The 21,068-nt window shown below is 37.3% G+C and overlaps 1 protein-coding gene and 1 long non-coding RNA gene across 5 annotated transcripts in view; one reads left to right on the top strand and one right to left on the bottom strand.

Moving 5' to 3' along the window:
- The window catches only part of LOC128149561 (uncharacterized), a 138,866-nt gene that overhangs the window by 13,484 nt on the left and 104,314 nt on the right, over window positions 1–21,068 (top strand). The window lies entirely within an intron of this gene.
- KNG1 (kininogen 1) lies at window positions 1,061–19,985 on the bottom strand. Of its 4 annotated transcripts, none has more exons than XM_052804890.1 (11): window positions 19,635–19,949; window positions 16,618–16,728; window positions 15,558–15,642; window positions 12,928–13,100; window positions 11,115–11,222; window positions 9,762–9,843; window positions 8,478–8,644; window positions 6,917–7,024; window positions 5,863–5,952; window positions 4,154–4,301; window positions 1,061–3,799 (listed from the first exon to the last, which is right to left on the bottom strand). In XM_052804890.1, exons 1-11 carry the CDS (start codon window positions 19,827–19,829, stop codon window positions 3,600–3,602), a joined length of 1,467 nt encoding a protein of 488 aa, XP_052660850.1. In that variant the 5' UTR covers window positions 19,830–19,949; the 3' UTR covers window positions 1,061–3,599. The 4 variants fall into 4 exon arrangements, with proteins under 4 accessions (XP_052660850.1, XP_052660849.1, XP_052660847.1 ...); XM_052804889.1 differs by having other exon boundaries at window positions 4,148–4,301; window positions 19,635–19,948; XM_052804887.1 differs by having other exon boundaries at window positions 1,061–4,301; window positions 19,635–19,963.

The following is a 21,068-nucleotide window of genomic DNA, read 5'->3' as shown; positions in this document are numbered from 1 at the left end:
CATCAGTTAAAATACATATTTTGTCTCATTGTCACAGATGGAATGTACAAGAGAGAGCTCATTAAACCCAGACATCTGCAGAATGGCCATCAGGTGGCTCTGGATCTCAGCAGCATCATGAACAGAGTTTTAATTCAGACAAATTTTCATACCCCAGACTCCTAGTTCCGATTATCTGTATCAGTAAGAATGCAATATTTCTGGTGCAGGACTAGCTATTATTTTTTATGTTCATGAAATTGCACTTAGAGCATTATTTATACACTTTGCTCATAAGAAGTAACTGGCAAATTTTTTATGCTCTATTGATAGAGCTTAATATTTAAAACAGATTGCACAGATGTGATGTTTTTATCTACAGTGTTACTAACCCAGAAAAACGCTGAATGTTAAGCCTACTAAACCTTTCCTGGCAATCACCAAACCCTAATTTGGAGATCATAAAAACCCTGTGGCAAAAAATCTGCCATCTGCTGGCCAAGGAGAAAAGTACTTGTTAAGCACTGCGGTGCACTGGATAGAGCACTCCAGCATGAGTCCAGCAATAGGAGAAACTGGTAGTTTTGCAGAGCTCTTCAGCAGCAGACTTGAAGCAGGCCTGGTCAGTAGTTTTCTGACAGCATATTTTTTCCATCAGAAAGTGCTGTTTTGTTATAATTAAAACTTTCTGTGGGAACATGTCAATGAGAAATTGAAATGTTCCGTTCTAAAAATATCAGAACATTCTGTTTCAAAACTTTTAGACTGGAACACTTTGATTTTTATTCCAGAATGATTTTTTTTAAAGTAATTATTTTTGTACATTATAAAAACAAGAAGCCAAAATTGAAATTGTCGCCTTTGTATTAAACATTAATGAAACCTCACATCATCGCTATAGCATGTGGTAACTTCAAGGCAGTCAAGAATCTAGGAGTTTTGGCTTTTATTACCCTGCTCTGACCACTCAGTCTATGTCTCACTACTTGTGGTCATGTACGTGTGCTGTGTAGGGGAAAATATGCCTAGAGTGTGACTATTTTTTCATTCAGATGAGGGAAATCGGAGATGGGAAGAAAACTTTGTTTTTCTCATCTTTGCATCTTTATTTCTTTTATTGTAATTTTGCATTAATTACTTGAATTCTACAGTAATTTAAAGAAAATCTGTTTTGAGCTTATACTCCTTTTAATAATAGAGCATACACAAAGAGTTCCCAGTAATAGCCAAAATCATACCAGTCAATATTCAGAAAAAAAGAAAAGAAGCAAACAACTAAAGGTAACTCTCAAGACTTTGCTTTAGCACTTGTCATGTGCTAAAAAGAAAAGATAGACTTTGCATTTCATCCTGCAAGGAAAGGAATGAAAGAAAAAAATGAAGGATTTGATTAGTGGTAGATCCGGGAGTTACTACTATTTTATCTTTCCTTAAAATGGGGCTCCAGCTAAGTTGTATGACTTCTTAAAGATTGGTAACTTTGTTTTCAAAAAGAAAGGAAGTACAGTGGTTCTGATTATATATCACCAGTCATGAGAGACAATTATCTATCTATCTATCTATCTATCTATCTAATATATGCCTATATGGCAGCCAGTTACACTGTGTTAAAAAAATGTTTAGATGCACATAACCAGGCTGAATTTATACTCACAGGGACAGTTTCTAATTTTGGACTTTATGGCTTTTAAAATATAATTTTAATGTAGCTTTTAATGCAGCTTTTAATGCAATTAGAAAAAATGAAGAAAAAGAAATTGCACGTGCAAAATCATAGTGATTCTCCCTCAACATGGATTATCAGCAGGGCTGAGTTCTTTCACTCACAGTGTGGTTATCTACCACATGAGCTGAGGAAGTAACTGAACACAGAAGGTTGTTTACCTCTGTAGGAACCAGGTACTGGAGAGGGGAAATGTGCCTATGCTGTCAGGGAATGTTTAGATTCGGGAAGTATGAGTTCAGTTCTGTGATGTCTAGGGGACTTTCCTGTCATGATTGGAGAGACCCTCCTGCATAGGTCTTTTGCTTTTTATTTTTGCTCTTATGTCCCCTCTCCAGTTCCTGTCCTTTTTTGCTTCTTGGCGATGCTACCTCTACCATGTCACTTCTCCATCCCATTCACTCTCTTTCCATTTTTGCCACTAAGTTGCTGTTCTCTTTCGTTCCTTTCACCCCATCCATGTCGTTCCACCCTGCTTCTGTCCTTTCCACTTCTATGTCTTCTGACCTTTCCTTGTAGCTATCTTCTCCTTCAATCCTCCTGGACCTTTTGTGCCAAGACCTCCTGATCCTGTTGATCCATCTGTTTTGCGTTCTCTAAGTAGTCTTCATCTATCTAGTTCTTCCTCACCTGTGAGTTGAAGGCAATAGGAGCATAGTACACAAAAGAAGGACACATTCCCATCTGTTGAGTATATTATCTTGATGCCACAGCAATCCCAGCAGCTGGGATGAACAATTTCAGAGAATATCCTTTTTGTCTCTACAGATGTGTTGGAGGATACTTATACTGTGGTTTCAAGCAGTGTGGTCTTTTACAACAAAATTGGTGAAGTGTTCCCATTTGTAGCACCTTACCCTTTCAATAACCTTTTACGGGACCAAGTAGTGGTTCAAACTGGTGAACTGATCTGGCATTGAAGTATTTATTTATTGCTGGGTGTTTTTTCAGCTGAATAAATTATTGGATCCACACAGAGGGAAAACATTTTAATTTGCCAGAAATATCTGGTGCTTTTTAGCTAATGTATCCCACCAAAACCTTAACATTTGGAAGTTACCCAGAATAGAAAATTCAGTCCAGTCTCTAAATTATGCACAACCTAATAATGGAAGAAGGCAGACAAATTTTAGGTAACTCAAGTGTTTGCAATTTTGTCATCTGATCTGTAATATTTGTGCACCTCTGCCACATGAAAATCTCTCAGTCATAGTGCTTCTACTGTGTAGTTAACATAATATGCGTAGGGAATAATAAACCTCCTTTATTTAGAATTCTCTCAGCTGTCCCTGCTATCTCATTCAACAGAACAACCTGCTAGTGATAGGCTGGTGGTAATATTAACTTGTTTAAAGAAATTGGCAGGTAAAACTGGTTCCTTTATTTTATTTTGTTCTTTAAAAGATTCACTCCAGTAAATTAGAGAAATATTATTTCAGATATCTAAGAAAGGCATCCTTGCTCTATATTGGCCAGCTTTTGTCTTACACATATTTGGTTGAGATTCTTCATGTAATCTGCGAAATTTTTTGTGCCATTATTTTAAACATAACACAGTGAGATTTGATGCAGTGATTCACTTTGTGCTTATAGCAACTTGAGGCAGATGAGATACAATTTTAACTTCTGCAGCAGAAGGCTGTTGACTTGCCTGGTCCCTTTACTAGCCTGGTTCTGAATCATTGGTGCCATTGCCTGATTTACATCTTTGCAAATATATGCAAATACAGAGCATTGCCATATGGTCTTAGGTCCCCTGAAGTGCTGCTGACCTACCTGAGTATCTTAGCTAACAGAATAGGAGCTTTTGCCTCTTCCTATTTTATACATTTCAAAAGGCAATATTTTTCTTATTTTTCTATGTATAATTTCTGAAAAGGATCCTATGATATTTGAATTATAGTAAAGCATCTGAGATATCAAAGTCTTTGTTTTGGTGAGGTGTTGAGCTTTCTGTTACTGGATTGATGTTTTCTACTGCAGAAGGCAAGAGATCCTCATTTGTGAATTCTCTGGGAAAACCAGAAGGAGCTGGAAGGTCCATGATTTGTTTCCATGGCTTTCCAGGACATTTGGGGAGAAGAGATTCTGGGCGACCTGGCAACACATTAAATAAAGATGTATCAGGAAGAGTTAGTGGTTCTGCAGGTGTACTGGTTTCCTTTCTTGCAACCCCTGGATTAACTAGCTCTGATGCTGTTTCAGCACTGTATGATGGGAGGGTTTTGTTTTGATTAAAAACCCTTTCATTGGACTCCTGAGAAGATTTGGGGGTTGGGTGTTTATGTTTACTATTTTTACTGTGTTTTTTATGCCCACACCCATGGCCAGTTCTGTGCCCACAACCAATTTCATGCCTATGCCTTTTGTCAGACTCATGATCCTTTTTATATCCATGCCTGTGTTTATGCCCATGTTTATGCCTGTGTTTATGCTCATGTTCACCTTCACCTTCTGGTTCCTGTCCACCATCTTTTCTGATTTCTTTGCCAGGTCTTTCTTCTTCATTTTTATCAGAGAGTGAAATTTCATTTGGCTGGTCTAGCGTAGCAAAGCTTCGGAAGGGTGTGAATCCAGGAGGCCTTCTTAGAAGTACAGTCTAAAAAACGTTGCAATAATAGCCATATTTGTTACATGAACAAGAAAAAATAGCTCCAGATTTGGGAAATACAGAAGTTGGCTCATTGCAGTATGAGTAATTTAGCAAAAATATCAGATTTTTAAAGTAAACTAAATATTTATCTTTTCTATCTGTGATAAGTATGGAAGCATAAACATCCTCCCAAATAATTCCAGAGTATTTTAGCAGTTATATGTTAGAAGAACAATTGATATATCACTGAAATTCTGTCAGTTTAATATGAGAATGATACTATAGAGAGGAAAATATGTGTACTGGTTTTAATTTATGAACAATACAGTTAGTTGATTTCTAGGACTAAATGTCCCTGCGCCTGTTAGAGTATAACAGTCTAATGTATAAAACCAATTTATGCTAAAGGCTAACACATCTCTGATTAGTCTCAATACCAGAATATACAAAAGATCTGGGTCATTTTGCTATATGAAATGTAACTATTAATTTTTTTTCTAGATTTGTCACATGCATTTCATAAGACTGCTTAGAAATAACAAATATAGGTTAAAGCTGATAATATGAAACATTCAGTTCTTACTGAGTAATCTCTATTTCCCCATCGCTGTTCAACTGGAAGACAAAGACTGAATGCATGGTGTACAGTCACTATCCAACATGGGTTTAATTTCTGTCCACCAAAGTGTCTGATCATTATCTAGCTGTAAATCAGAGTTGCTTGGGATGGAGCTAAATTTGAAAGTTGATGCGAATACAATATTGTAGTGAAAACAAAGAGGAGAGACATTTATTAGTTGATACATAATGAATAAATAGGTAGTTATGAAGGTGCTGAGCACAGTGAAGTTATTGATTAGGAATGCAAGTTAATCAATCTCACTTTATTCAGTGTATTTTCTCTTCTTCACTGGGGAACATGGGAGTCCCTGCATTTATTAAAAAACCTGCAATCATCTGAACTAAAAAAGTTCTGATAATAAAAAAAGATTTATATTCCATTCTGAAATTTTCAAACTGACCCATGTTCAGGGCTAGTTAATCGTGGAGCTGGGCAGGAAGGAAACTGAAAGATCTTCCTGCAGAGATTGACAACTTGTGGCAGGAGATCTGCTACTCTACTAATATGAAAAGATTCGCAGATGCTTTTGAAATCTGTGGGGTATAATTATTGTGTTGCCAAATACATTTTTTTTTCTCAACTTTTAAACCTAGTATGAATAGTAATTCAAAGGAGCTGATGGGGCTCGATACTTTAGAGCTTAACTGATAATGCAAAGGAGCAGTCAACAGGCAGAATGTTCTCTCTGTCCTATTGCCTTTGTATTTCTGTAATCACTGTGTTGTCCACTGTCTCACCTTGTAATGAAACTGACCTTGATGTAACAAGTTGCTGAGGTTAGAGGGTAAGAGGGAGGAGTGTGGCATTATTAAGGTTGTTAAAAGAACTATGTGTTCCTTTATTTTTGGTACAAAATATGAGATAATTTGGAATGGATAAAGAATTTAACGGCAGCCTTTGTTCTGTGCTCTATTTATGATGATGAATAATGAAAAGGAATCATACCATTGAGCGTTCTTTAGAGCAGTTAACCTGGGGAAAGATTTTATTCTCCCATGGGATCACGTAAATTTGTGCTTCACATGACAATGGTGCCTGTTGACAAAACAAAAATCAACACGTTAAGGCAACAAGACATCAGACACAAAGGAAGAGAGTTGTGCATGAAAAAAATTATGATTTTTTAGTAATACTTTAAAATACGAATATACTTGGAACTTTACCCAAATATCTATAAAATCCATCTTAGTGATGAAGACTTCTGTATTGGGAAACATCAATGCTTAGCTTTTTGTGGTTATAGTATGCCTGTGTAAACACTTTAATTCAACTTTGGATTGGAAAGCGGACCTTGAAAAATTGGATTTTTCATCTCTAGCACTGTTTAATCTTCATGATATTCCTAAGAAATATTGTTTGTTGATGGTATTTCTCCTACTAAAACGTGGGAAATTGAGATAGAGAGAAAGGCTTCTTAATTTTTTTTTATTTTGTGCCTGCTGCACTAACAGATTTTAAAATCTCACAGGTAAGCACTGTTCATGTGGTGGGAAAAGAGAAGGGAAATAAAGCCTCTCTTTCTCACCAACTCCCCTGCCAATGGTTCCTGGCCCTATCAGCATTACTTTCCAGTGCCTGCAGCATGTTTTCCCACTATCACCAGGATGTACTTCAGAAACATCATTCCTTTGCACACCAGTAACACTCCAATCTCATGTTTTCCTTAGCTGCAAGTCCACAGAGACAAGAATATTGCAGCCATTTCATTTCGCAGCAGCGTCCTCCCCTCCTTTCTTTGATTCATTATTATCAGTTCCTTTCACTTTGCAGTGAGCACTGATTCTGCAGTTGGAGTAACTCAGTTTAAGCTTCATGTTTTACTGACATTGTCACTGGTTTGGGTTACAAACAGTGAAATGTGTCCTTCTTGTTGAAACAAAAGTTCACTGAAAGAGGTAGCAGAACTCAGGATGTGATTTTACTTAAGTGTTTATAATTTCTGGTGCAAATGAATTTGTCCATTAGGAACATTACAGTTGGCAACATCATCATTACTTACACTGTCTGATGTGGCTTCACAGTCTTCATTAAATTTTTCGAACTCTGTCTTTGAGCAGTTTGTCTTCCAGATTGCAAATACTAAATGGTAGTTTTGTCCTGCAACCACCTGAAAAATTAGCAAGAAGGCTTTTTTTGGTAAAGGCATTTTACTGAAAAGGGTTCATAGGAAAGATGTTTTTCTACAGGCTTATACTACTTATATTCTACAAGTCCTGACCACTGGGACAACATATGTTAAGAACAATATGAAAATATTTGGCAGCAAACCTATCTGCTTCTAATCAACTTACTTATTTACTCCAGTTCCCATTCTCAAAAATTCCAGCATTGAAACTGAAGGAAACAGAAAGGTCAGAATAATATCAGGCCCACAGTTTTGGCTTTGTTTTATTGGATGCCTGTAGTAATTTCATTAATAACAAATGAAATCATTAGAGATACCACTGTAGAGAGCCAAATATGATGTAAGAAAAGTGGAATGTGAGTAAAATGAAGTGTGTGATGAACAGGCTCAGTTGAAAATGAACATATTTGCCAAATGCATTAAGGAGAGAAACTGCATGGGTTCAAGAATGTGCCTGGTACGAGTTCTCTTGGTATTTTTTACAGGGCCCAAGATAATATATCCTGCTTCAGAGACAGGAGACAAAACATGAAATTCTGTCTCTCTTAAGTCTATTTAAAAAATGTACGCATGCTAATATCAATCACGATATGAAAAGTGAGAAAGAAGAAAAAAAGGTTTAAAAGAAGAAAAAGCACAGATATTACTAGTAAGCTAACGTGAGTTATTCAGAAAAACTCTGATGTGTTTTTAGTGCCTTCTCCAGTGGTACCCCTCATGCTCAGGAGAAGTTGTTGACAAAGTATTTTCTGAACTACTCCACTGTCTTATTTTCAATTCTGTTCTAAACCTCTGTTTTGATATGTTGGAACAGTAAACAAGGCAAATGCAAATGCTGACCAATATTATCCTCTTGATTGCTTGTTCTTCTTTATTCTGTTTTATTTATCTGTATATCTTAAGTTATGCACAGATGTTCTCTTGTGAATCTAGCTGGAGTATTATTAGCAGCATAATCAGTATATAAATTAACAGATTTCTAAATGAAATTGGGAAGCCCCATTTCTTGGATCTTACAGCTACTGTAGGGTGGACAGTGCCTAAAACAACATGCAGAGTATTGGTGTCGTGGATCAAGTGGGTACTTTCTACTTTTCTACTTTAAAAGTCTAAGGTATGTTACAAAGGCTGGTAAAGAGTGGGGTAGATATACAGAAATCAGATACCCTAAGTCAACCTTTTTCCCATGCTTTTACAATCATGTTTTAAGAAAGATAAAAAAAATCAACAGATGGGAGATTTTTAAATAATTTCTGAACGCAAACCAAGATGGTTACAATTTTGAAAGAAAAATTACATGGATATTTCAGTTACCACATGTATCAACACTTAAAGAAAAACATTATTTCAAATCTAAATACAAACTTTAGCTAACATTTAGCTCAGACCAATAACACTGCCATGTCTGTTCCTCATCTCTGTGGTATATCCCAACCTGAACTGTCGCTGCTTCTATTTCTCCACCTTTATAGTAGAAATCATCATTGCTCTCTGAATTATACTTCTCCATAGAAACCTTCAGTAGTTCCTTCAGTTCTGGACTGTCTTTTGGGATAGTCTTCGGACAACCACTGCAAGTGGCAGGATTTACCGTGTCCTCAACTGAAAGAAACCAACAGATTTCAGATCTAAGGAACAAAAGATTCAGTGGAGATAAAGACTGGGAAAACCAGTTATAAACCCCTGCTTTCTGCAATGCTTCATACTTGGGTCTATCAAATGAAACCAAAATATCTTTGAATTTTATATGATCACCATTATCATATCTTGGTTATCTAAAAGAACACTGCATCAGCACCTAGTGTTGCACTGGACACTTAAAAACAGTTTTCTCACAGAAACAAGAATTATGTATACCAACTGCAGGTAGCTAGCAAATAAAGAAAGGGAACATCTACAAATATGGAAGGACCTGAATCAGGTGAAACAAGAGGTGCATGTTATTGGCAATGAATGAGTGTATTGAAGAATATCATCATTTCTGGAAGAAAAACAAGTCTGAATGGGTGAGAATGCAGCACTTACTACATGGAGTGGTACTGTACTCCCTGTTCTAAAGCTCTGGAGCTGTGATAATCTGTGTCCAAATAGATGGCTGGAGGAAAAAGTAATAATAAGAAAATGATTTGGGAGTTTGACTGTAATGAACTTATAAATTCTAAGTAATTTATTTACTAGGGAAAAAAAAGCCTCTAACGTATCAAATATAAGTCTAGCCATGCAATATGAAATAAACAATGATAGTATCAATATGTGTATTACTAATTTTGGACAAAATCTTAAAGTCCTCATCTCCTTTGCTTTTCAAAAGAATACATGGGAGCTCTTTGAAAAGTTAGAAGTTACTTATTTAAACAATGTGATATTAACTTGCTTGTCATTGTGGTGGAAAAGGAGTTAAATTTTGTAGGACAGTTATACTCTTTGAGTTTGTTAATCTCCAAATGAGAGTCAGCAACCAGCTCCATGTCATAGAAATAGGGCAGTATACAAATGATAAAATGTAACTTTCAGCTGCATATGAAATACTTGTAGGAATTGAAAAAAATCTGTGTTAATATTTCATTAAGAGGCAGTGCTTTTTTGGTCCCAGAAGAATTACTTTCTCTTGTTATTATCTGTTTTCATCTCTTGCATTTTTATTTTGTCTTTTTTTTTACAATTGTAAAGAACATTGAAAATTGCAGAACTTTTAAAATTGATAGTGCCTATGACATACCTGGAAGCTTGCATTGGCTTGCAATGTCTATGATCTCTGCGTGAAGATTTTGATATGCTTTGGCATCACATTTACCTACACGCTGGAGTAAAAAAACCAAAACAGCTCCTTATTACTTAGAAATAATGAACAAGCTCACATCCTAGTACCTTCCTGCTAACAGAATAAGGCAAGCATACTACTAACAATTCCTTCCTTCCTTCAATATACTCGGAGCAAGAAGCCTGCCAGACAGTCTGCAGAGCCAATAAAGGATGAGGGTTCAAAAGGACCACTCAGAGAAAATAAAACTGTAAAACAGAAGCTAAATGAACTATTTGTATGTGTTCATTACAGAAAGAAATGGGGAGGTTTACAACCTAGAATCCTGTTTTATGGAGAACTCACCAGAATTTCTGTCTCAAACTGTAAAGACCAAAAAGAAGATTATGCAATTAACAAATCAAACATTACCGAGTTTCTTGTATTTACTCAGGTGTTCTAAAGGAACTGTGGTAGATGACTTGCTTAAAATTGCCTTCATATTTTAGGGCTGTCATTCTTTCCTTTTTTGATCAATGCTTCTGAAACATTCTGAAACATTCTTGAGACATCCAAGGAGTAATTTTTGAACAGGAGAGGCTCTTGAATGCAACACTCAACAGTGCATTTCACAACAGCTGAAACAGATGCGAGTCAGGACTCCTGTGGTTCCTTCCCTCCCATTTACCACCACTGTTCATTATGACTCTGCGTTCCTGCCCTCTACCTTGTATTTGCAGAAGCATTTGTCTGATCCCATGGTGAGCTGGTTCAGGGAGGTTGGTTGAGAGAGCAACCCTCTATTTTTGGTACAGTTAATTCTGTTCCAGGTCAAAGAAGCCAAGGAAGTACCTGGTTTTGTAGCAGTTTAGCTAGAGTATGTATGTTTGTTAATAAATTTCTTTTGAAGCTCTCTTTTTTGGACTGTGGTAGAGTTTAAGTAATAATTCAGCTACTTACTTTTCTTGGAAAATATGTCTATATGTCTTAAGCTGGAAAAATGGTGCTAATTTTAATTATTGGGGTTTGGGTTGTACCTGAGTGACTCCTTAAATATCTGGATAGGAACTTCTCAAGGGATTTATTATTTGAGTGAGACTGTTTAGATTCTATAGAGTAATCTGTAAACATTTCAGTGGTCATCTTAGTTGCTGATTCAGGAGAAGACATGGATGTTGTTCTAATTGCATGAATAGACAGTTATCTATAAGTCTGGATTTAAACTTCATTCACAAAGTGAAGCAAGACTATAAGGATTTTCTTGAGTCAGATCTCAATGATTATTTGTTAATGTGATATTTTCTTGATAAACAGATTTTGAAGATTACTTACACCTCTAGAAGTAGTTTTGCACTCTGGAGTTAAATCTTGAAATTGGTCTTTGGAGCAATTAGTCTCCTCGATTTCATATTTAATTATGTAATTCCATCCAGCTACCACCTGGAACAGATATTTAGGAGATGCATTATGTAAACCAATACAAACTTGGAAGTTAGACTGTTAAATGTGATTAGCAAAGAAAGCAAAACTTCCATCCATTAAATCACTTTGCAGTCATTGAGCCATAGAGTGTTCATGGACAGCAAAAAAAACCTTGTCCTTGTGATACAAAAAGTAAACAAAGTCAGTCATGCATATATTAGAAGTGCACTTTGTGTTTGGATTCCACTTCTCCTGGCAAGCCTGCAGACTCATAATGCTTGGTTTCTTGCACTTTCCTCCAAAGTATCTGTTACTTATTACTCCCAGTGACAGGAAGCTGGTCTAAATAGATGACTACACTAATACAGCTTGGCAAGTCCTATGTTCCTGAGCAGGGGACATAGTAAAACAGTATCTGAATAATGTAACTTTATACTGCTGGCATCATTTGTTATTGAGTGTGCTGCATTTATCATCTACCTATAATTGTGTCTGCCTTGGGCTTTACCTTCCCCCGCCCACTGTTTTGTCCAGATTTGTGACCCTTTTTTTTCATTTTCTCTCCAGGAAGCAGTTCAGTTTTCCTCACTGTGGCTACTGCTTCTCACCCATGAAATCTCTCCATGTCACAGTGTTGGGTCAGGTAGTGTTGGATTAAAAAGGGGAAACAAGAATCAAATATAGGAACCTTCCATGCCAGATCAGTTAAAGTGGAGGGCTCTGACTAGGCTCTGTTTGCCAGAAGTGACATGATGGTTCTCTTCCTAGCTGCTGGACTACAGCCTGTCTGTGACATTTTGTCATGTGGCTTAAATGTGTAAGTTTGTCTTTCAGCTAAGAGGATCATTGCCACCAGTAAATAAAAAGAGGACAGCCTGAATTAAATCATGGGTCAAATTGACACGAGACCAGAAGATGCTTTTTGGCTACGTAAATACATACACATTCAAAGAAAAGGGCCTGTATTTGGTGTCAGCTTATATACCAGTTAAAAACCAAATAAGAAACTTTGCTTTCTAGCAACATCACACCAGTCCTTTCACAGGGAAATAGTTGTTGCATGAAATACCAGATGACACAGAATTTCTGCGACCTGAGCAGTCATTTCTTGCAAAGCAGATATTCCTGTATGCAGAAATCTTTCAGCAAGCGACGTGCTGGCTTTTTGTTTTTCTTACTCATTTTTCCTATATGGGGTTTACCCGTTCTATAGCATATAGCAGCTGCTGACATATGGGTCCTATTGCATTGCAAAAACATAGATGCCAGCTGCTGTTTGAGAGGCTGTAGAGTATATGAGACATCTGTGCAGGCTGGCAGTTTTGGCACAGAACCTAGGAGAGATCTGCTCCTGCTGGAGCTTCAGGGAGAGGCCAAGTGGAATACCCGAGAGCATCTGAGATGACATAAGATGCCTGTGTCAGCACTGAATGCAAATAAACTGGTGCTAAACACTGGTTAGATGCAACTGCAGATAAAGAAAAAAAAATATGTTTACTATCAGTTTGTGAAGTTGACAGCTCTGAAAATCCAGCAGGTAACCATTTATGATTCCTTATAAATGAAGAGAATTATTTACAGGGTCTATACTCTGTGTGCATTTCGTATGCTTTTATTATGAAATATAAGCCACCTTAAAATCAGAAATGTGTACATAAAACAACTAAGGTACCTGGTTTGGGGGGTTTTTTTGGTAAAGTTTAGAGAAAAATCATAGACAAACCTGTCTTTTAGCTTCTTTTATTTCCACCAGCTTAAAAAGGGCGAGTTCAGCGCTGTGCCTGTTAAACTTTTGAACAGCTTGTTTCAGAATTTCTGACACTTCTGAACTGTCGCTTGGTATAGGATGGAAGCATCCAAGACAGGTAGCCTCAGTAAGTGTTATCTTTGGCGTAGCTGGAAAAGAAACAAACCAAAAACCATAGGGCTTCATGTAAAACAGTCTCAGGTTTTAATTTTTCCTGTCTGGCAATGAGAGAAAAGGTGCAATGAGCTTTTAATTGGAGTGATCAGCAAAATCCCAATTTCAGTTTCAGGGCCCGCAAAGACATTAATTGTATTTAGAAACATGCTTTGGTTTGTGGTGGTGGGGGCCATCCATGACATTTGGATCCAGGCATGGTTTCAGCAGCAAACTTCATTCAGAGTGAGTTCAGGAGTCATACAATCTCTGAAAAACCTTGCATGTAGTTTTGACACCACTAAGGAGGGGTCACCTGGCATTCAGTCAGGGAAGAACCAGTGGAGGCTACAACTAAGGAGAAGTTATTCAAATTTTTCAAAGCTCACCCACTGTGTGCAGCTGCTTACTGTCCTCACCATGTTTCAGGATGGGGACTTTGACAGGAGTGTTTTGGCTCACCCATGTGAACTGCTCTGACTCTGAGCTCCTCAGGGACCGTAGCTGAACTATTCTGCTGCTGTGTTGTTTGAACTCCCTCTGCTAGTCACTGTGGCTGCCACTTGGTGGTACCTTCAGGCTTAACCAACTGGATTGGCTGTGGATAGACAAGCTTGATGGGGATGCTCAAACTTCTGTTTCCTACTACTAATCCTATTAACTCTCTTTCCTTTCTAGTAATCATGGATTGGATTTTCATAAATTAATTTTATAGTTCAGTACATAAATTAATTTCATGATTCAGTGAACTTGAGAATGAAAGTGGGACAGTATGTGGTCTCTATGGAATTGAAGTAAAATTTGTGTGCCTGATCCTCAGCTGGCATAAACTGGCTTAAATGGAGTTATGCCAACTTGAACCAGCCAGGAAACCAGTCCAGGGTCAGTATGATCAAACTGTTCTGCCGAGAAGGCTGAAAAGTATGGTATCTAACATGGTGGGGAAATCCCTCACTGGTTAAGGTCTATTGTTTCACTCTTGCCGTTTGAATCCTTTGGATTTGATTTGGCTCCTTTGTACATTTGGAATATCTCAGTGTAAGCAATACTGTTTAGTCTTAGCTCTCCAAGGGGTACTTGAACAAAGTCTGGCCCTTCGTATTTCTAGCATCACTTATTTTGACTCACTAATGACAAATATATACATGTTACAGAAAAATGTGACCATGTTTTCAGGGAGTAATCACAAAGGAGATAATAAAACAACAGTATACCCAGTTCTAAACCGACTATGGTCTCAGCATTTTCATAAGTGCTGAACAAATGTGTATTCTTTTTTCAGAGTTGCTATAACCTGGTAAGAAAAGATGAGCTGCTTAGGCTGAATACATGATTCATTTAATTTATGTATTTTTTTTAGCTTTCTAAGCAAAGATTCAAATGCAAATTTCCCATGCATTCTCTGTGGGTTTCACACACCTTTTACTGGCAACTAGATGTCACCATTGCCCTACAAATGCATCTAAACCAAGCAGTGTTTATTCAGTAGCAGAACACGGAGTTTGTATGTACTGCAGTTCCTAGAAGGACACTGGCTGGAGGTATAGCCATTTAAGCTTTAAACAAGATAACTAGGAACAAAACCCAAAGATAAGCTGCCAAACATCTTAGAAATCATGGTAAATATTTCTGTAGTTAATATGCACTTAGCTCCCTGCTACCAGTTAGATGGGTATTTTAAAACTAGCTTGGCTATGTCTTACATGAAGACTAGGCATAGGCACATAGAGATCTCGGTTGCAAAGCTTTAAAACAATGTGATCTCTTTCTAATAAAGGAAATTATTATTTGAACATAATAGTCATATATGAATGTCTTACAGGAAAGAAATGTAGTACTGCTTATTGTTAAGGTCTAAAAGATATCATAGTGTCTCTTACATAATTATATCACTGCTAGATTTTTATTTTGTAAATGAAATTTTTTTTGGTCCTTTTTTTGGTTGGGAATAAATATTTGTTTTGGTAAACTTTAACAGAAATAATTTAGTCATTTTTAGTTTCGAGAAAATTAAGGTACAATTTTGTCATATAAAGGTTTTTTCTAATAATTTCTTGCACAATTTTATACTTGAATAAGTAAGGACAGAAAATAAAAGCATGACAAGTTGTATCTAGTTTCTAAGTTACTGATATGCTTTTGGTCTTAAGCAAATTCATTTTAACTTGGTATAATTCCAGTGTTTGAAGAAACTTAGTACACACGCATGTGTCGGGTTTTATTACCCTAGGTAGAAACTGCCAGTATTTCACTGACTTAGCCTATATGTGTATAACAGTGAAGTGAAATTTTATCTTTAACATGTAGTTGCTTATGCAAGATTATCTGTAAATGTCTGAATAGAATGATGAGGAGCTCCTACCTTTAAAATTACCTGAAAGTCTCAGTATTATATTTTTCCCATTCTTATTTGTCAATGTACTTGTTGAATCCTGCCCCAAACAGTTACATACCTGGAAAAATTTTGCAATCTTGCAAAACATTACTTGTTTTTTCAGTGTTATTCATGTGAACTTGAGCTGTGCATTCTCCTGTTTTCTGCAAAAATACATGACAACATTTGTCTTAAACTTGCTGAAGAAAAATACAGTGCTATATATTCTTCTAGCTATTGAACAAAGTTGACAGTTGCAAGTTGAGTTTGGGGAGCAAGTTCATATGTACATTTGTAGTAATGTCTAATTTGCTGTTTTATTACTGGAAAAGGAATGGTTTTGTTGATTGTGGGGAGAGTAGGGGATGAACTGAGCAGATAATTTGAAAGATTGCTTTGTATCATGATTGATGTGTATTAATTAACTAAAGAATTTACAGTCAGAATAATGGAAATGAACACTTCTGCATAAATAGTCTATATAAATTGTGTATTTACCTAATTGCCCCTCTGCTAGTACAAGATATGCAGCAATGACCATGGCATTTCACATCGATTCAAATGATATTATCACCATCAACCCTTTCTTTGCATTGTGTACTGGGTGAAATAACAGTGACTTCCACTGGAAATGTGCAGTGTTCCTGCATGCTATGTGTGCCCCAATTGTACCTCCTCTAGGTGCTCTCTAGTAGCATGAGCCAGACATGCTTTGCACTGCTAAAAGCCCTCTAGTAAATTTTCTGCCATAGTGGCTTCCATGTCAGTATTTTTGTTGGTACAGATCTGAAGTCAATTTGGTTGTGCAAGTTTCCATTATACATAATTAACAAAGCTTTGCAGCCCTCACACTCTCACAGTGCATGTATCTTACGTTGACTTTATTGAGAAGCTTTATACTGAAGTGCTGAAATGTTCCCTTCTGCACATATTCAGGATTATAATGGTAAACTCATGATTATAATGGTTAACTTTAGAGTTGTAAACATTTCTGTACTGTACTTTAACCTATAAGCTCTCAAAAGCAACACAGCTAAAACAGTTAAATTCTCTACTATATTTTTCCCCAGGCAAATGCAGTCCTGGTCATTATGCTGATGTTTCTGTACAGAGAGCTTTTAAAGAGGACAGATACTTACAGCTTCTGCAGGTACTTTGTAATCACAGTCTTGCCACAGTTTATTTTCTTCAGCGGCACAAGTGGTTTCATGTATTCGATATTTCATATAGAATTGTGTGTCAGGACCTGTCTGCATAAAAACAATATGCATGTCAACATTTGCATAGTAATAAATCAAGTGAAAAGATAAGAGCTTCAAAAGGTAAATAGTCTCCGTTGGTTACCTTATATTTTATAGTATGGTTTCACATTAGCTGCTAGCCTCCATGCAAGGTCTCCCAAATCTTGGTAGTTCAATAATTAACTTATCTAATTATATTACTGAGCCCTTACCTACAATTACAATAAGTTGATACAATAGATATGGTATGCTCAACTACCTTCATTTTAACTGGTAGCACCAAGGGTTTTAAAACCAGAAAGAAGTGGTTAGGTTTTATACTCATATTCAAATGTACTCCAGATAAGCAAATTTGGGCTGCTGCTTCAATGGTTAGCATAATTACCAGCTTGGACTGTGCTCCTGTCTGACTCCCTCACTCTCACTCTTGGCCTCCTCCCAGATCTGTCTACTTCCCTTCTGTACAACTCTACAGGCAGCCCAGAAGCAGCAGCCAGCAACCCTCAGGCAGCCTGGCAGTGCCCAAACTGCCTTTACTCTGGGGTAACAGGGTACTTAAGCTGCCCTGCCTGCTTGGAAGAAAGGGGCAAGGAAGGCATATGCTCTGGAGACAGCCTTTGGTGGCGCCTGCAGTTTTCCTACAGGCATTAAAGGCAGAACTGCTCATGAGGGTAGTTTCAGGAATCCCGTAAGATGAAATCAGACAAAGTATTAAGCAAAGTTTGGCCTGGCTAGTGAAAGTGTTTCTGATGCTGGTAAATCAGAAGGGGTCATTTTCTCCTTGCCATAAACTGAGTAGTAAGCCTGTGCCTACAGGTAACATTAACACACTGCAAGGCTTGTGGTTCATCCTTTATAGGAGATATAAAGCCAGAAGTTACTAATCTTTTACAGCCACTAAAAATGCTCAGCCAATGTGCCTTTTCAAATACAAACACAGGCAGTTGCTGCACTTTAACACTGGTTATCCTCAAATGATACTGCTGGGAGAATTAAATGATAATTCTTGCCTTAGTGGTATCAAGAAAGAGAAGCTGAGCTGACATGGGTGGAATATACTGGGTTTACACTGGTGTAGGCACAGAATTATATTCTGTGTTGTCTCAATTCTTGTGTACTGCTACAACTACAAAGAGGTGTAGAGGTATCCAATATAATGGTTGCAGGTTGTAAAATGGGATGAAAGGGTCTCAAAAAATATAATGGACTTAATCCTCAGCAGGTATAAATTGACACTTATGGAGCTGCATCAGATTATACTATCTGTGATATGGACTTAAAAGGAGCCAAATTCTGTTCTCTGTTACAGTGTTTTAAATCTGCAATAAATCAGCTCAGTGAGTAAACAAAATAAGTGAGAAAAGACATTGTTTCTGTATATTATTTGTTGTTGGTTTATTTCATTATTATTATGAACAGCTATGCCTTTAACTGGGGCAGGTTCAGTCTTTCAGCAGCCAGCTTTTATGTTTTATTACCTTATCAATAATGAATGTACATGAATATGTAATAACCAGCTATTTAATTAATGCATTCAACATTGTGAGACTAGTGATGAGTAAAATCTATACGCTTTTTAGAAAAAGAATATCGAATATGAGGAAATCTCTATTGCAGATTCCTTTTCTCTGTTTTTTACTTAACATTATAGTCAGATCAATGATTCAAAGTGATAATTGATTCCCACCTCACATCTTTTAAGAAAAGGAAAGATGGATATCTAGGGAAGGAAAGGTGAATAAAAATTGCAATAAATATGTATTTGTAAAAATAGAACATTGTTTAAGATAAAATACTGAAACTAATATCTGTCCTTTGGTAACATCAGCAAACGGAAAGTGGTGTTACAGCTCTGATATAAAGATGTTTGCATTTGGCTATTGTTAAGGATGTGTGTAGTTCAGTGAAGACAGTGGGACTATTCATTTGCTTAATATTAATTGTATAAAGGGTTTGCCAGATTTTAGTCTTTGTCGCTACATGCTGAAATCTCCCCAGTTTGAAAACAGAAAACCCAGAGGGTAGGTGCCAGGAGATGTGGGTAGTTTACTGTAAGGCTTTTAGCAACTTGTATCTCCTTTCTGTGGTCAATTTCTGTCTGGGTAAAAGTGTCTTGTTATTTTGGAGTGCCAAATATTTTCTCTGACACTGGGTTTCTTGTGTTTTACATCTGAAAATCCAATCCAGTAGAAGAAAATGCTAATGTTGTTTTCAAGTAAAGTAATGGTTGTCATTATTATGGTAATATCATCTTTGTATGCCTCTCAGAGGTAAATACTCTTTTGTTAGATTAATGCTATACAGAAGGACTCCAGGCAAAGGATCATGTTTCATTCTTTTTTTCTGTAATTTTAGCTGTCACCCTATTTGACTAAAATACCACCTAGTGCTTTTAGATAGATCTGTGACTCAGGACTAGCGTCAATCAAATAATATTCACAAACAATTTATTCAGAGTATTGCCAAATTTTATCAGGTCATTCTTTTTTATGTGTGATACCAGCTCTTCCCAAGTCAAGATAATATTCAGGTTTTTTAGTAAGTGTGGTTTTGTCATTGATCTGAAAACCTTACTGATGATGGAAAAGGGTAGAATTCCTAACAGAGAAAGGAGAAAACAGAATGGACTAGTAAGACAAGTTGTATTAGTGATAGAAATTTTCTATTCTTTAGTCCTTGCATTAATAAGCAATTCACCAGCACACACAGTTCCGTTGATAAGAACATAATATACATCCCTGCTTGTCATGGTAACGAGTATCTTACTGTGCAAGTCATTTCTTGGATTTTTTAAAAGATTTTTGGAAGACACTTTGCTGTCATACTTGCTTTCTTATGAACAAGATGAAGATAATCTGATTCAGAGTGCATAAACAATTCCAACATTTCTTTTTTTTTTTGCAAAGTCTACTTACAGTTCTCTTGGCTTCCATCACCATGTATAGAGCAAATTGATTACCAGTTGCTCTGTCTCCATTGTATTTCTTCAGTGCTGTGTCAACAGCTTTAAAGACATCAGGGTCATCACAGTCCAAAAACTCAAATGGAAGAGGGGTGGCTCTGCTAGAGAAAAAACTACAGCAGAGTGCTAGTACAATGAAAGGTTTCATAATTGGACAAAAAAAGGCCCCCTGAATTAGAAGGCTCTTTAAAAACCAAATGGAAAAGGAATGCCTGACAGGGTTTTAGCTGTTTTTCAGGAGCAATAGCTAAGTAAACAGAATGAGTGGGTTGCTGGGGTTGGTTGGTTCTCATCATACCCTGTTTATACTGCAAATAAACATCTGAGTTTATGTAAATAAACTTTGTGTGGTCACCAGAATGACACTAAGGTTATCCACCTGCCATCAAGATAACAGGCTAAATGGCTGCAGCTGGGGACAGGTTTAGACTAAGAAGGGTGGCCCCTGAGCAAAAGAGACAGCAGAATGTTCGTAGCTTTCTGGCTTCTTTTCTTAACATCTAAAGTGCTACTGAGAATAAATTCTAGAAGGCTTAAATAAAACACCCAAGAAGGTTACAGTGGCAATGAAGTTCTGATTCTGGACAACAACCCTGTAAATTTTATAGATCTGTTCAGTGTTCAGACTGCAATAGTTCTGAGAAGTCAGAACATGTTTGAAAAAAGTCTTTGGACAGATGCATATCATTGAATGTCACGTAACTCTTCAATAACACTTGATAAATAGCACTTGTCCTTCATGCTACTATTGGAAATGTCCATCTTTGCTGCCATGTGGAGACTGCCTTTGGACCATGGATTAGTCAGTCTTCATAATGCTTTGTTATCGTTACAAATAGGGAAAGTGATGCCCAAGAACAAGGGATTAAGTAATGTTGCCTGTGTCCGGCAAAGCCAGAATTAGAGCTGGCTGGGAACATCTGGTGGTTATCTCCAGTGCTGAGCACCAAATAGCTTTGCTCTGAATCTGTGGACACCTTGGGATTGCCTCAACTCAAGTGGTCCAGCTGTGTCTTGCTGTATAGGTTTTGGGTGACAAGGTTTTGGTAGCAGAGGGGCTAGAGGGGTGGCTTCTGTGAGAAGCTGCTAGAAGCTTCCCCCATGTCCGACAGAGCCAATGCCAGCCGGCTCCAAGACGGACCCGCTGCCAGCCAAGACCGAGCACATCGGCGATGGTGGTAGCACCTCTGGGATAATGTATTTAAGGAGGGGGAAAAAAAAAAGCTGTGCAGCAGCGATTGCAGCTGTGAGAGCGGAGTGAGAACATGTAAGAGAAACAATCCTGCAGACACCAAGGTCAGTGAAGAAGGAGGTGGAGGAGGTGTTCCAGGCACTAGAGCAGAGATTCCCCTGTAGCCTGTGGGGAAGACCATGGTGAGGCAGGTTG

Source organism: Harpia harpyja, chromosome 12 (assembly GCF_026419915.1).
Source record: "Harpia harpyja isolate bHarHar1 chromosome 12, bHarHar1 primary haplotype, whole genome shotgun sequence".
NCBI lineage: Eukaryota > Metazoa > Chordata > Aves > Accipitriformes > Accipitridae > Harpia > Harpia harpyja.
Note: the sequence above shows the minus strand (reverse complement) of the source record. Positions and strands in the feature narration are given on the sequence as shown.

Bases quoted from the DNA above. Each gene is read 5' to 3' on its own strand.
- KNG1 (XM_052804887.1), bottom strand. From the start codon at position 19,829: ATGAAACCTTTCATTGTACTAGCACTCTGCTGTAGTTTTTTCTCTAGC. The intron at 7,025-8,477 runs GTTGGGATATAC...CTAATTTTTCAG, and splicing joins TAGAAGCAGCGACAGTTCAG to GTGGTTGCAGGACAAAACTA. The intron at 4,302-5,862 runs GTATGATTCCTT...AACGTTTTTTAG, and splicing joins GCTCTAAAGAACGCTCAATG to ACTGTACTTCTAAGAAGGCC.